Here is a 15,585-nt window from a genome sequence, read left to right on the forward strand (position 1 = left end):
CTGTCCCATTCCTTCCCTCTGGTTGCCATCTCAGTGTCTCTCAGGAAAGGTCTTACCCAGTTCTTCCTTGGAGGGGACACCAGTGGTGAGGTGGCCGATAAGCATGGGAAACAGGTGGCATGAACTCCAGGTGGCAGGAGAGGTGGCCTTGGTTCCATCACAGTGACAGTAGATAAAAAGGGGAGAGGCCAGGAGACTGGTCTGGACTGCTGCTGTCATCCAGGACAGGCAGGGGTGGCTCTGGAGGGGAAGGATCAGAGTTCAGACCTTTCTGCGCGATTAGTGCCCCCGTTTTGGGGGATCAGAGGAGCTGACCGTGGGGTCTCCAGCTGGTGTGCCGGACAGGAAGCACAGAACTGCCATTGGAAAGAGGCTGTGTCCCCTCTGATGTCATGGGTGTGGTGGTCTAGAATAAGTTGAATTTTAGAAATGAGTCAATTTAATGTCATTTTTTTAAAATTAAGTAAATAGCAGCAGGGGTGCGCTGGTCCAGCAGAACTCTCTCCTCTCTCGAAGGAGAAGGAGACGGGAAGGAATGTGGTGCTAGAGACCACGGGACAGGAAACCAGGAGCGGGGAGAGGCAGGCACCCGGCCACGGAGCCGGTGAAGCAGAGGCCAGGTGGGGTCACGCAGCAGCGCCCTCCATGGAGGGGGATCTCGGGTGGAGTCGAGCCCGAGGAGGAGGTGGCTTGAGAAAGCAAGAAGGGGTTTGAGGACTGAGCCCTTGGGGACTTCAGTGTCAGTTGGACGGAGGCACAGGGGCCCCAGGGGAGACAGGCAGGCTCACGTGCACTGAGGTGACCTGGAAGCAGAGCCCACAGCACCCAGAGAGAAAAGGAGAGGGGTCATCTGGCAATGCGGCGGGCACTGAGAGCCCTGGCGGGAGACGGAGGGGAGGTGACAGGACCAAAGGCAGAAGCAGGAGGACAGTGGCTTGAGGGGAAGCAGGGTCAGAGGAAAGGTTTAGGATGGGGTGCCCAGAGCATGAATGTAGAGCAGTGGTGAGAGGAGGCCCCAGAGAAGGGATGGGATGGAGGAGGTGGGGTGCAGATGAAGAGTCAGGACCGGACCCACACCCGCCTTTTTAGCTGGTCAAGTCTAGTGTGGGATGTGGGGCAATGTGATTTTCTTTTTGGGGGTTTTGCTCAAGTTCATTTGGTGCCTGGGTGGGACCACAGAGGCTTGGGAGAGGCTGCCCTGGATTCGTTTTTGGTGGCTCCTCGGAACAGGTTGTCCTGGGGCCATACAGGCCCTGCAGAGGGGGCAGCCTGCCTCTCTGGAGGGCAGGTGTCCGCCCAGCCACTGTGCTGCTGAGACAGGTGGACAGGTGGGGGGTCCCTCCCTCTCTCCTTCCTTCCCTCCTCCCTGTTGGCCTTGAGGCTGAGCAGTCACCTTCTAAGAGGAGGTTGGCAGCTAGGAGACCAGGAGTCACCATGACAACCAAGCTCCTTAGCAGGCCAGAGTCCCTGGTTCCCCTGCATCTGTGTCCAGGCAATTGGGGGCCATCATTTCTCAACAAAAGTGAGGCCTCAAGTTGACTGCTGTGGGTGGGGAGATGGGGGGCAGACTCACCGTTGCCATACCCCACACCCAAGGCATAGATGCCCCTTCTTCCTTCCCATGAGAATGTGCCAGGCTCCTCAGGAGCTGAAACCACCAATGAGCTTATTCCCTCTTGACACCAAACCCAGAGAACCCAGGAGGGAGGCAAGGACAGAGAAGGAGACAAGAGGCCTGCGGTGGTGAAAGCCTAGAGCCCGTGGTGTGCCCCCGTACCTGTGTGCCCACCAACAGGCTTTGTGCGCTCCGGTAAATCAGGGCGGTTCTTCAGGCTTCACAGAACTCAGAGTAGAGGCCCTGCTGGGGGGAGGTGGGTGAGAGCCATGCAGAACCGGGATGTGAAGTAGTTGATCCCAGCTCCACTGCCGAGGGACCCAGCAAACTCCTTGCTCGTGGACATGCTGCTTCAGCTCCAAGTCCTGCGGCTGCACCAGCTGTGCCTGCCTTATGCTGCAGGCTTCCCACGTGGGCAGCGCTTCCCACATGGGCGAGGTGGGCAGACCTGAGCTATCGTGAAGGATGAACATGTTGACTTTGATCACATTAAGTATTAACTTCTTTTCATGCATATTAGGAAAAGATAAAAACTGGCATACCCAACCTCCTTTTGCAGATATTATTGTTAGTGATACGAAATTTCCTTTCTCTTAAAATAAGTTTAAGTAGATAAAAGCCTAAAGGAAAATATTAAGTAAATTATAGTACAGGTGATATATAAAAACAGCAAAAATTTACTATCATTTATTGAGTGCCTACTATGTGCCACGCAGTGTTCTGTGAGGGAATGAGGCTTGGGCAACGCCCAAGGGTGGGGGGCACGACTTTCTCCTTTTGAGGGGAGGGGAGGAGGAAGCACAGATTCTTTGATGCTCCAAAAACTGACCTCTACTCTTCACCAGCTGCAGTCTGGTTAAGAGGACAAGCTAGTGCTTATTGAAGCAGTGGAAGAGGGATAGGACCAGATAGTCCAAAATCTAGGGCTAAAGAGAGGCCAGATGTCGCATAGGGAACAAAAGTCAGAAAAGGGGGAACACAAACAGGATGTGTCAATAAGGGTACCACTAGTTGCTACAACAAACACACACAGCCCCCCCCTCCCCCCAATGTTTCATGGTTCAAATATAACAGAAGGTTGTTTCTTGCTCATCTGACAGCCTCGGGCAGGTACTGTGGGTGGGTGGACAGCTCTCCTCCACACAGTGACTCATGGACCAGCTCCTTTCCATCTTCTGGCACCACCCATTCCCCCAGGACTTTGTCATCATCTGCATCCAGGGGACATATTCATGTCTTAAGAGGCTTGGTCCAGAATTGGTGCACTTCACACTCAAGCTCCATCGACTCCAGCTCAGTTTCATGGCAGGCTGTATCCTGCAGGACAATCTCTAACCCAGGGGCCACCAGAGAGCTGAAATCCAGGTGGCACCAAGTGGCCTCTTTAGTGGCCCTGCAGTTTTGGAGATTGATGGTTGGCCTGTGCCAGTGTACCACCCCTCCCCAACTGGGTAGGGGCTTCTTTGTTGACTTTCTAACTCTGTGAGCCCCATGCAGCTCTTCCCCAGCTCAGGGCAGAGTGGAGGCCTCAGATGCTGCCCATTGGGACATCTGATCACCTTCCCATGCCCAGGTCTGCTGCTGGGACCTTGTCTGGCCCCATGCTCATGCTCACCCTTGTCAATGTCAGGGAGATGAGATTGGCAGGGGCTAAGTCAAGGGTGTGGGGGAGCCATGCACCCTGATCCTAGGTCTCAGAGAGAGCTGCTAAGGTGGTAGCATCCAGACTGGAGCAGCTCCTGCCTACCTGGCCCTCAGTTGGATGCAGACCACATGGGGTACAGCTCCCTCCTCCCTCCCTCCCTGCCAACATAACAGGAGAGACAGGCCCCCAGCCTGACCCTTTGCTCAGCCTCACCCTCCACTACTGCTGGCTCCTCTCTTGTGGCCAGGTGCTGGGAGTCAAGGTAGCTGGCATCCAGCCTGGCCCCATTGCACCTTCTACCTCCTGCCCTGCCCAGGGCACCTGCCGGGACCTCTCTGCCTAGCCCAGCTGGTGCACAGCCACAGGCACCACTCGGCCTCACCCCTGTTTTAGTTGATGGGAGTACTTGTCACCCTTGTTTTTTACACCTGTCGCCGACCCACCTGCCAGCATATAAATATTGCCAGCATCAATGTGCTAACACTGTGAATGCATGGTGGCAAAGAACACCATGGCAACTAGGACAGTTTGGGGCCACTGCTTCCCACTAAAGGGCTAGCAGTTTTATCTGCTATTACTTTTGCACCATCAGTGCTAACATTAACACTGTTAGAAAGACAAATAACATATTAGTACTCTTAAGAAAACAGTTTTGTCCAGCCAGTGTGTCTCAGTGGTTGAGTGTTGACCCATACACCAGGAAGTTGCGGGTTCGATTCCCAGTCAGGGCACATGCCCAGGTTTTGGGCTCGATCCCAGGTGGGGACCGTGCAGAAGGCAGCCAATCAATGTTTCTCTCTCATTGATGTTTCTATCTCCCTCTCCCTTCCTCTCTCACTCTGTAAGTCAATAACATATTTTTTTTTAAAACCATAAAAAACAGTTTTGATCTTGTGAACTCCTGAAAGGGCCTCAGAGACACCACCCCCCCCCCCCCAGGAGTCCACGGAGCACTCTTTGAAAACCACTAACCTAGTCAACCCCTTCCTTGTGCATTTGAGAACAACGAGACCCTGAGAGGAGAGGAGACTTTCCCAGGGTCCCAGAGCCAGTCGGAGGCAAAGTGAAGGCTGAATCCCACTTCTGACACCAGTGCACTGCTCAGGACCTGAGGTCCTAGAAGCAGGGGGACATGCTTGTTCCTTTTCAAGAAAAAACAGTATCTGGCCCTAGCCAGTTTGACTCAGTGGTTAGAGCATCGACCTGCAGACTGAGGGGTCATGGGTTGGATTCCAGTCAAGGGCACATACCTCAGTTGCAGGCTCAATCCCTGGCCCCAGCTGGGTGCGTGTGAGAGGCAACCCATCGATGTGTCTCTCTCACATCAATGTTTCGCTCTCTGTGCCTCTCCCTCTCCTTTCCCCTCTCTCTAAAAAAAATTAAAAATCAGTGGAGAAAATATCCTCGGGTAAGGATTAACAACAACAATAATAAAAGAAAAAAACAGTATCTGGTCACTCTAATGGATGGTGTGGGACCCAGTGTCTTCAGTGAGGGGACCAGGAGACAGGAAGGGGCGCCCATGAATAAGCCTGAGGAGAGGCGCCCATCAGCCGGACCTGTGGTGCTTAGGACTCGCCTGTGTCCCCTGACCGCTGCCCTGCGTGTAGCGTCCCAGCCTCCACATTTTCTCCTCTGTCATTGTGTTGCTGACATCCCAGCAGAGGCGGCTCTAATTAAACTGTTCGCCACTGTCACTCTGTGTTCTGAAGGGATGAGCTTGGCCCTCATCTCTTTGCTTTCCCTTGACTGAGCTCTGTGTGGGTGATTTCATTCTGCCCCTGTTCGTTTCTTAGAAATTTAGTCTCCAGTTTTAGTTATTTTCTCCTGTCTTAGAACGTTGAGCTCAGGAAAAGGGGCAGAGGGTGAGGCCATCGCAGATTTGGAAATTTCTGTCCCGTTCACCTTCAAGTTCACTTTTGACTGAAGAGCGCCTGCTTGGTGGCTCAGCTGCCCACTGCGGCCCTGCCTGAGAGCCCCCAGGAGGTATAGACTGGCAGGTCTGGACCCATCAAGGGGACAACAGGACCGAGAGAAAGGGGCACCACCTAAGGCTGCCCCAAAGTGGGCGATGATTGGAACTCTGGACAAATGGGCATCCCTGCTCCATTCTCAGGGGTCCGAGGTGAGCAGAAACCTTGGTAACAAACTTACCACTGCCCCTGAGGGCCCAGGACAGCCTCCATCTTGCACCCCCATCTCTGCTGGTCACCCACATAGAACACCCCTCCGCACTCGGGCAGGCCGGCCTCCTCTCTGGGCCCTGGCCCCACTCTACTCTGACCTCAGCATGTCCCTGCACCGAAGCTGTGGACTGCTGTGGCCCTTCACCCTGCCCATCTTCCTACCTGGCCCTGGCATGGGACACTGCGGGGGTGGTTTTAGGAGACGCATGAAGTGAAGCATCTTCAACTGAGGAGGGCAGAGCTGGGGAGGGGCTGAAAGCCCAGTGCACCGGAGGCAGCCGAGCGCTGGCATTTTAGCATTTGCTCTGGAGGCCTATGGGGAGAGTTTCACACCCCAGACAGTGGGACCCCAGACTGTCTCTGAGCCCTCTCCCCCCGGTGGCACACGAGTTCACAAACGTGGACCATCCCTGCAGGCAGTCGGCTGTTCTTAGTTTAATGTCTAAGGGCTGCACGGATCTCCAAGCCCCACCATTATCCTCAGGCCCTGTGGATGGCTGGAGGGGCATCTGACACCCAGGACCCGCTGCTTCCTGACAAGGCCCTCGGCTTTGCTTAGGCTCTCTGCCCTTCCCCCCTTAACTCCCTCCTCAGGGAAGGCCAGTGTCTGCCCTGTGCCCTACCTTCTGGGTGCCTGTCTACCAGGCATACCCCTCTGACAGCCTCCACCCCACACTCCTATTTCTCCTTGAGACCCAGACCTTACTCGGTGGCGCCTACATGGAGGTGCCTCCAAACTGTCTCCCCAGTTTGTGGTTGACGTGCCTGAGGGCCCCATAGAACTGCAGGCTTGGGCAGGTAGGGTCCAGATCCTGCTGCTCCTCTGTGCCCAGCACCCAATCCTGGGCTCAGCCAGCCAGTGGTGAAGGGACATGTGAAGGGACACCCACTGTTCTAGCCCTGGCTCCTTCTACCTAACTCTGGCTGGGGACTGGGGTGGGAAACTGTGTTAATGTCAGGGGCTGACAGGTGGTTTTCAAGTGGGAGCTTTTAGATGTCAAATGCTAGAACCAGTGACAGGGTCCCGGAGGACTCAGGCCACACTCACCTCCTCCCCAATACCCAGTTCTTTAAAACCCAGCAGAAGCTGCTGCTTCTGGAAGATCTGAGGGTTTGAGGCTGAAAGGGGTGTGATCCTTCAGCTTGCGAGGTCCTTCAGAAAGCCCAAGCCCTCTCCACCTCCATGGGAGGCAGCCTGGGCCCCAGACTGCCCGAGAAGGTCCTCCAAAGGCTCAGGACAAATCCCTAAAGAACCCAAGAAGTCTGGGCCACCTCCGAGCCCAGCTGGAGATCTTAGGCAAGCCCTCCTTAACAAGGCCATGGGCCCCTGACAAAGATAGGTCACAGGACAGAGGGAGGGAAAGTCAAGGGCCCATAGTTCCCTGATGTGTCCAGGGCATCAACTCACAGGCTGGGGAAATTCAGGCAGTATGTTTTCTTTATGCCAAATATGAAAGTTCTTTAGGTCAAGACCCCACTCAATGGGTGTGCAATGGATAAATGAGTGAATGGGTGGATGGAAAGGTGGGTGGCTAGATAGATCAGGCGGAATGAAAGGACTGGGTGCACAAATGAATAATTAAAGGATAGACAGATGCTGTGGAGGGACAGAAGGGAGGTAAAGGAGTGGGTGGGTGTGGAAGTGAGTGGATGGATGAACAAGGGTAGCTGATGGGTAGATGACATAATGGATGGGTGGATGGCTACATGGGCGGATGCGTGATATTCAAAAGGTGTGCGTCCCAGCTAGGTGTTCCGGGGATGTGTGGGTGGGTGGAGGGATGGATGGAGGGATGGATGGATGGATGGAGAAAGGATGGGCAGATCTGAAAGGAGGCAAGATTGGAAACAGCACCAAGTCCTTGGTTCTGCTGCAGGATCTTTCCGGGGAACCAGGAAGGCTCCCTTCCCTAAGGCGGGTGGTAGACCTAGGAGGTCCCCAGCTCCCCCCACAGACCCTGTGAACTGACAGCACGCTGCTGCAGCACAGGCCTTGCTAAGACCCCTAAGCCCAAGCAAAGAACGAGGCCCAAGCATGCCTGGTCCCCAACCACTAAATGCCTGTAATGCCCCAGTTATTGCCACTAACAAAGACACCTCACAAATGCTCCTGGGGTGGCATCGCTTCCACTGAGAGTCACAATTAGGGAGCATATGGACAGCTCAGGGCCAAGAAAGTAGGGGTGTGTGTAGTGGGCCCCTCTTTCTGCTGCATTCTCTGGATGGCATAGGTCTGGCAGTTACTAAGTGCCCAAAATGTTCCCTACTCCCCACACTGCTCTTCTCCTGCTGCAATTGCAGTACCTGGCCGGGTCTCTAGCAGCTGGGGTCTTTCTGCCCCTTCCCATTGAGGAATGGTGTATAGCCAAGAAAGGAGCCATGCCCACTGGGCTGGCCCTGCCCTGCCTGCCTGGTCTCCTGGGCGCCACTTGGCCAGCTCATTCTCCCTCTCCCCTTGGCCTGTGCACTCCTGCCCCCTGGTGGGAGCTTGGACAACTTACAGTGCACAGGCCAGGGCGGGGTGGATGGAGGCTTTTCCCCGCAGCCAGAGGACTGTGCGTGTGTGCAATGTTTGGGTGTGAGTGTGTGCGCGCACATGCTCATGCACTCACACTTCACTTGGCCTAAAACATTAGAGATGGAGGAAAACTCTGAAAGGTCCAAAGCAGCTCCTCAAATGGAAGGGGTTATTATTGTAATTACTGTGATTACTGTTATCAAGATTATCATGCTTGCCTGAAGTCTTGTACAAAGCAGGCCTATTTTACGTCAGCTTGTTGTTTGTGTCTGAGGGACTTCATCTTTGCTTATAATAACTAACATTTGCAGGGCTCTTGATGTTGCAAAGCTGTGTCTCATCCTTCGCCTGTTTCAACCGCACAAACAACCCCGGGAGGTGGGAAGTAATGAGAGCAGAGGCTCAGAGAGGTTAAGTGGTCTGTCCAAGGTCACACGGCTAAAAAACTGTGGAGTCATGATTTGAACCCGGTCACCTGACTGAAAATTCCTATTCACTTCCCCACATTTTTTACATCTCGTCTCTTGGGAGAGCAAAGGCTCTTTATTACACTTTCGCTCTTTGCCGCTGATGTTTATTGAAAAGTCCATGTTGACCTGGAGAGAAGGGAAGCGCTTTGAAGACCTGAGTGTCACAGGTGACGTTCGGCACCCCAGTTTAGATGATGAGTTCATCTGGGCACCTCCAGGTCCCCGGCAGTGAATGGCAAACATGTGGCCATCATGGCTAGTGGCCCAGCTGGGCTGATGCCAGCATCCCTTGGTCACTACTTACCCCCACCCTCCTCTGGGTGTGGCACAGCACCAGCTGCATCTCTGGGAAGGGTGGGCAGGTCACACACAGAGGGACAAACGGGTACAAGGTGGTTTTGCAGAGGCTATTACAAAGCACACACGCTCTGTAGCCTCCCTGTGAGGTTACATGATGTTCTGGGCACTCAGATTGGAGTGTGTCTCACCCAGAAGCAAGTCAGCTGCCCTGCCCCACCCCTCAGGCCCTGACTCCCTTCCCATAGATCTGGCAGAAACCTTGGTGGAAGGCCCAAAGTAGGAAGTGTGATAAGGCCTGTTCAGGTCCCGGCTGCATTCCATAGATAGGCAGGCCCAGTGAGAGCCGGGAAAGGACAGGGACGTCCCCAGGTCACCCAGCCACCTGGAGCAGCATCAGCAGGTGGGCCCCTGACTCATAGGCCTCCGCTCTGGTTTTAGCCCCAGGTGGAGGCACCACCCCGCTCACCCACCCCAGCCTCCCTGAGTCACTGCCTGCCTAGGGCACCCAAAGCCCCTGGCCCAGGTTGATGCCCCAGGGGATGCCCCAGATGCTGAAGAAACTCACTTCCAACCTGGGAGTCTGGGAGGCCAGGCCCTTTGGATGGAAAGCTGAAGGTGGCTCAGGAATCTGAGGGCTGGGGTCTGGGGACCTGGATCTGGGCTCTGGACTAGCATTGTGGGCTTGGCTGGTAGCTGCCTTCCCAGGGCAAGTGTATGGAGGGGACACAGCTGCCCAAACTTTCCCACTGACCTTCTGCAGCAGACAGGCCCTGTCACGGAAATAGCTCCTTACCTGGGCAGCTCAATTCTGGAAAAGTCTCCCCAGAAGACTTTGGTCCCACAGGCCTTTGTACAGAATCTTTTGTTGGTCACACATCTCCCAGGTGCTGACCTCATTTCTTCTGTGTCTCTCCCACCCCAGTGGACACCTGCCAATTGTCAGCCCCTCCTGCTCACTTCCTGAGCCACGGGCTACACTCCGAGAGTCTGGCTCTCCTCTGGCTTAGTCAAAAGGCAGAGGCCTGAAAGGACTTGAGAGTAGAGTAAGCACCTAGTAGTAGCTGTTGTGCCCATGAATTAAAGACCCCAATTCGGGGAGGCCCAGGAGGATAAGGAGATGGTGGGCCTGGCGCACCCCACCCTCAGGGGCTCGTCTCACTGTTCATTCCAGCCATGAGGCGGAGGCAGCAGGCTCCTTGCTTTAGGGTTGGGAGAGTTGTTCTGAGCAAGGCCCTGTCACCTGGAGAAACGTGTGCAGACTCAGTGGACAGGGTTTGCCTGGGCCTGGGCTCAGGCCACCACCTGGTTGTCCTGGCGGGTTCCTCCAGAAGCCGACCCCGAGACAAGGAGTTTATTTTGAAGGTCATTTCAGGAAGCACTGGGGAGCATGGATCTTTCTGGCGATGCGGGTCCCCCCGGGGGTAGCCCCCTCTGCCGGGCACCGTTGGCTGTCCGAGGTGCTATAGTAGATGACTGCTCCCAGTGCCTGTGGGCCTGACCCCACAGGCCGGCCTTGGAGTCAGGCTCCTGACCCGAGTCCCACCTGTGAGCACAGGTGGGTGTCCTCCTCTCTCTGGCCCTCAGTTTCCCAACCTGTCAGATGTAACAGGATAGTGACACGTACAGTGACCCCCTTACTAGTCAGCTATCATCACAACAGTGCTGCCTCACACACCTGCCTGACTCAGTCACCTACAACAGCGGTCATTTCTTTTCATGGGGGCGGGAGGGGGTTCAGCTGCGGACCCGAGAGCCGGGTGGGCTCAGCTCTGCCATGCTCACCCCTCAACCTTGTCCTGGGGTGAATGGGGAGCCTGGGCCTGTTCATGGTGACAGTCGTGGCCCAAACATGCCACATCTTTGCGCGGAATGGAGCGAGCCCCACTGTCCAGGAGAGAGGCGGTGTGCTCCTCCCGGAGGTGGGGGAGCTGCAAAGGTCCTGGGCAAAGAGCAAGGACGTGCACCCCGCGAAGACCGGGCCCGGGGTGCAGGCTCCGCAGCCCCTCTGGAGGTGGCTGTGACATTCTCAGCAAGCAGAGTGTGTGCCCAGGAGCGTCCCTTGTACACTGTCAAGTACTCGGAGCTGGTTATGTGGCTTCAAGAGCCTTCTGAGTCTGCAGGGCCCCCACCTGGGTCTGGTGTTGCGCGCTGGCACCTGTCGTCTTTCAGGATGGGTGGCCCTGTTTGGTTTCCCAGGGGAGGGAAGGCAGGAGGTGGCTGTTGGTTGTGGAGTCCTTTCGAGGCAATTGCAGTAGTCTTGTGGCCTCCGCACGAGTGCCCCAAGCACATGGCGCCCCCCCCACCCTCACAGCAGAGGACTGGGCAGGAGGCAGAGAAAGGGCGGGCTACCCATCTCCTGATTCACCCCTTTACCCTTCTCTTGTTTAACCAGCCTCCCCACCGCCGCCCCAGGGAAAAGCAGACACAGGTCAAGGGCAAATAAGTAACTAAAATCAATAAAATTAAGTTTTTGCCTCGGGTCATCCAAGGGCCCACGCTCTAGAGACTTAATAGTGCTGTGAGGCATTTTCCCCACACGCACGAACTGCAGACTCCTCGCTCCCCAGGCCCAGGGGACAGCCACCTGGCCCCGTCCCTCTGCCACCTGAGTTCTCGAAGAACCGGAATGCCCAGGTCCAGGGACTTGGCTCTACCGGAGGAAGTATAGAAAATTATGTCAGCCAAGAACATTGACATTTTCCCCCCAAAACTATGCCAAACCCCAGTTGTCAACATGAATGAAAGCAGGGCTGCTCGGGGGGCATTGGGAGGTGAACAGAGCCCTGCCCACTGCCCTCCTGTGAGCATGTCTGGAAACCACTGCTTTAGAAGTCCCTGAAGGCTGGCACAGAGACACTGGTCCCCCAGGGCCTAGGAAAGCAGACCGTGCCCATATCCAGGGGCACAGGGGTGTTCAGATAGTGGCCACTTCTTCTGACCAGGCCGAGAGCTGAGCATTATTCTGGTTCCCTGGCAGGTGCCCGGCCAGGCTTTCTGTCCCCACCAAGCCTCAAAGCCACCACCCATGTCTCCTCACAGGCCGACGCCAAGATGGTGTGCGACGTGGTGAGTCGGATGGAAGACACCGAGCCCTTCTCTCCAGAACTGCTATCGGCCATGATGCGGCTCTGGGGCGACTCGGGGATCCAGGAGTGCTTCAACCGGTCTCGGGAGTATCAGCTCAACGACTCGGCCAAATAGTGAGTGTCCTGGGCGGGAGGGTGGCCGCCGGCCGAGCAGGGACTGGCATGGGAGTTGAGGATGAGTGAGGCTGAGGTCAGAGCTGCTAGGACAGGTGACAGGGAAGAACAGGACGGTGGGGGCACAAAATCAAGAGACATATGGGCAGAAAATAGCTTACACGGTGCCACCTGAGTTCTCCCAGCACTCCCAGCCTGCATCCCGGCTCCTCCTCCTGTCCAGGCCTCTGCACCCGTGGGCCCTCTGCTGGACCACAGGAGGCTCACCCCTTACTCCCTTCAGCCTCCACTCGAACATCAACCTGCTTGAGAGATGTTCCCCACCATCCTATGTCAAAGAGCAGCCCCCAGGAATCCTCCCCTATCATCTGCCTGATTCCTTCTGATACCACCTCCTAACAGGCTATAGATCTGACCTATCTGTTAATGATCTCACGCACACACACTGTTGGCCTGTTTACTGCCCCATCCCCAGCACCCGGGCAGTTGGCAGGTAGTACGTACAGTAGGTGCACAGCCCGCTGTGGCCTGTGGGAGGCTCGGCTAGCGCCAAGACACAGAGGCTCAGCCAGCCTGGTTGTCTGTCTAAACAAAGGAGGCTTCCCAGCTTGGATGTCAGACCAAGACCAGAGGCTCCTCAGCCCTGGTGTCCCAACTGGAGATGACGGGACAGGGTCATTTTGAAACCAGCCCAGGCTCTAAGCGGAGGCAATGACAGCAAGGGAGGGGCACGCAGAGAGAGGTTAGGAGAATTGGGAGGGGCTGGAAGGGGCTACTGCAGGCAGAGACCCGAGCCCACCCCACAGGCCTGACGAGGAGGCTCCGGGCGGCCAGAGCCTCCAGATCAGTGCTGCAGCCTCAGCCCCCTCCGTCCACACAGGAGAGGAGGCTGGAGGCCCGTCTAAGAGCAGGGGCTCTGGAGCCAGTTACAGCTCTGCCCTGCCCAACCCCATGGACGTCCACAAGCCAGGGAGCCGGCCCCTAGCTGGTCCCAGGGCAGGTGCTGATGAAGCACAACCCCTCCACTTGCAGCCAGGAACTCAGGCCGTCCTGTGCCTCAGACACCCGGGGGTTCTCCCGTGTGGGCTGAGTGTGGCTTCCTGCCCCCAGGCATGAGGAGTAGAGGCCTGGGCAGCCCTTGGGGTGCCAACCCAGCTCCCTTCTTCCTCGTTTCCCAGATCTCACCCTGGCTTTGGCTTCAAGTCTAACCCATACAGACCCCAAAGTCCTTCCAGGTGCTTGGCCTGTGCGGGCGGGGCAGATGCTCGGGGCCTCTTGGAAGTGCTATAGAGACTGGTTGGAGCGTGGACTCGAGCCAGTTGTCTGGGTTCAAGGGCAAGGTACTGATCTTCATTGACTCTCAGTTCTCTAACCTCCTGAATAGTACATTCAACTTGGAAATTAGAGATGAAACACGATCACGCATGTGAAGAATAGAGCCCAGCTGTTGGCTATTATTATTTTGTCGTGAAGAAGTGACAAAGCAGCATCATAAACACATTAGTCTCATTGAAAAGTCGGATCTCGTCTGAGTGCACCTGGAACTGCGCGCAGAGGTCCTTGTGGTCCAAATTAGAGGCTCTTTGAGGATGTGTGGCCACCCCCCACCTTCCACAGCTGGCCCTGGACAAGGGGGTGCCATCATTCCTACAGTGGCCTGCAAGGGGCCCTGGCTATGAAAGGGTGTGGCCCAGCAAGCCGGAGTAGTGCCCAGAGCTTGCTCCACAGCCCCCCGTGTGTTGCCATTCCCAGCTACCTGGACAGCCTGGATCGGATCGGGGCCACCGACTACCAGCCCACTGAGCAGGACATCCTTCGAACCAGGGTCAAAACCACCGGCATCGTAGAAACCCACTTCACATTCAAGAACCTTCACTTCAGGTAAGGCCCAGGGACTTCTGAGCCCCAGCCGGGGCGCTGAAAAATGGCAGATGCCATACTTTCAGCCTTGGCCCCAGATAGCGACCTACCGCAGGAGCTCTCATGCTGGGACAGGCAGTTAGCTCTGAGAAAGGGCCTATCTGTTTTGCACCAAGTTCAGGGCTGGAGTCACAGAGAGGCTTCCTGGAAGAGGGGTCCTGGAGTAGGTCTCTGAGGAATGAGAAGGTTAAACCAACAAAGGAGGGGAGCCTGTCCATGGGTGACCTCTGAGGCGAAGGAGGTGGATCACCTCCAAGGCCACCTTGTGGGGAGGGGTGGGAATGAGAATAGGTTCACCCAAACAATATCCGGGAGACCCCCAAGGACCCACATAATCTCAGAGCTGGAAGGAGCTTAGGGATCAGCTGACCCACCTTCTCCCAGCACATAAGGGGAAATTGAGGCCTGGGAAGAGCAAGACTGTCCCCAAGAACAGAACACAGCTCGAGCCCATGGGCTCTGAACTTCTCAGAACAGGAGCCTCAGGTGTGAGACTGGACTTCCCAGACACTGCTGGAGGGCTGTGTCGCCACCTGGGGTCACCTCCAAGGGCTGAAGCCTGGGAGCCCCTGTCCTGCCCCCACATGCCTTCTAGGTATGATTTCTGGGTGTCGGGTGGAGCAGGAAGAGAGGCCAGGAAGAGTAGCCAGGTATGAGCCCTGGGTCCTGGACCCCAGCCTGCCTAGGAGGGCTGAATCCCAGAGCTCTTGCCACCCGCATCCCCAGTCCCTGCCTGTTCTCATCCAGACCAAGGGGCTGGGGCTCTGTCTCCTGGCCCCTGAGCCTGCCAGGCAGTCTCTCCGCAAGGCCATGGGCACTGCCTTGGGCACAGGTGTATCTAGGCCTCCCCAGAACCTGGGGAGCACAGCAAGGGGCTGAGAGGCCCCACGAGGTGCCTCTTGCCTCCCAGTCACCTCAGTCTCTCCCTCTCTCCCCTCGGAAGCACCGGGTGTGAACCTGGGCTCAATGCTGCCCAGCAGGCAGAGGCCATCAGCTAGTGCCCTATATTTCAGGTGGTGGGGCAAGATCCTGGGGAGGCAGTGAAAGGGGAGAACCAGACCTGGGTCCTTGCCCCGAGTCCACTCTGGTCTCTGGTTGTGGTCCTCTGTCTGGAGGGCCCAGCGTCCTTGTGTGGGTAGGGCCTAGCCCTTCTCAGCTGTGTGCCCATGGGCTCCCCAGGCCTGGGAGGCTGCAGAGCTCTTTTCCCGAGGCATGCAGGGTATGAGATTGAGCCCTTTGATGTATGTTTTTATTGATTTCAGAGAGAGGAAAGGAGAGGGAGAGAGAGATAGAAACACCAATGATGAGAGTCATTGATCAGCTGCCTCCTGCACACCCCCTGCTGGGGATCGAGCCTGCAACCTGGGCATGTGCCCTGACCAGGAATCGAACCTATGAATCCTGGTTCATAGGTTGATGCTCAACCGCTAGGCCATGCTGGCCAGGCAAGATTGAGCTCTTACTTCCAGGGATTGGCCCCACCTGTCCACAGTCTCTTCCCACAGCCCTCATGCCCTCTGGAGGATGGTGTCTGAGAGGAACAGAGGAGGCACCCATGGGCTGAGGAGAGGTGGCACAGGGCAGAGGGCAGAGGCTTTGTCTTCGGACAGATCTGACCCAGACCCCAGCTCTACACACCAGCCCTCACCAGCACCCTGGGCACTTAACCTCTAGGTGCCTCATTTTTCCTCCATGTAACAGGTGACAGTCCCTGCCTGTCTCCTTCCCTGG

General features: G+C 56.2%; 1 protein-coding gene across 4 annotated transcripts in view; it reads left to right on the top strand.

The window, feature by feature from the left end:
• GNAO1 (G protein subunit alpha o1) overlaps nt 1-15,585 on the top strand; it is a 126,189-nt gene that overhangs the window by 94,575 nt on the left and 16,029 nt on the right. For 3 of the 4 annotated variants that reach the window (XM_087827187.1, XM_016220999.2, XM_016220998.1), the window contains exons 4-5: nt 11,774-11,934; nt 13,687-13,815. In XM_087827187.1, the coding sequence (XP_087683313.1) occupies nt 11,774-11,934; nt 13,687-13,815 (290 nt within the window). The remainder of the gene's footprint in view (nt 1-11,773; nt 11,935-13,686; nt 13,816-15,585) is intronic. The other variant, XM_087827188.1, reaches the window with a different exon arrangement.

Source organism: Miniopterus natalensis, chromosome 18 (genome assembly GCF_054644295.1).
Source record: "Miniopterus natalensis isolate mMinNat1 chromosome 18, mMinNat1.hap1, whole genome shotgun sequence".
Taxonomy (NCBI): domain Eukaryota; kingdom Metazoa; phylum Chordata; class Mammalia; order Chiroptera; family Miniopteridae; genus Miniopterus; species Miniopterus natalensis.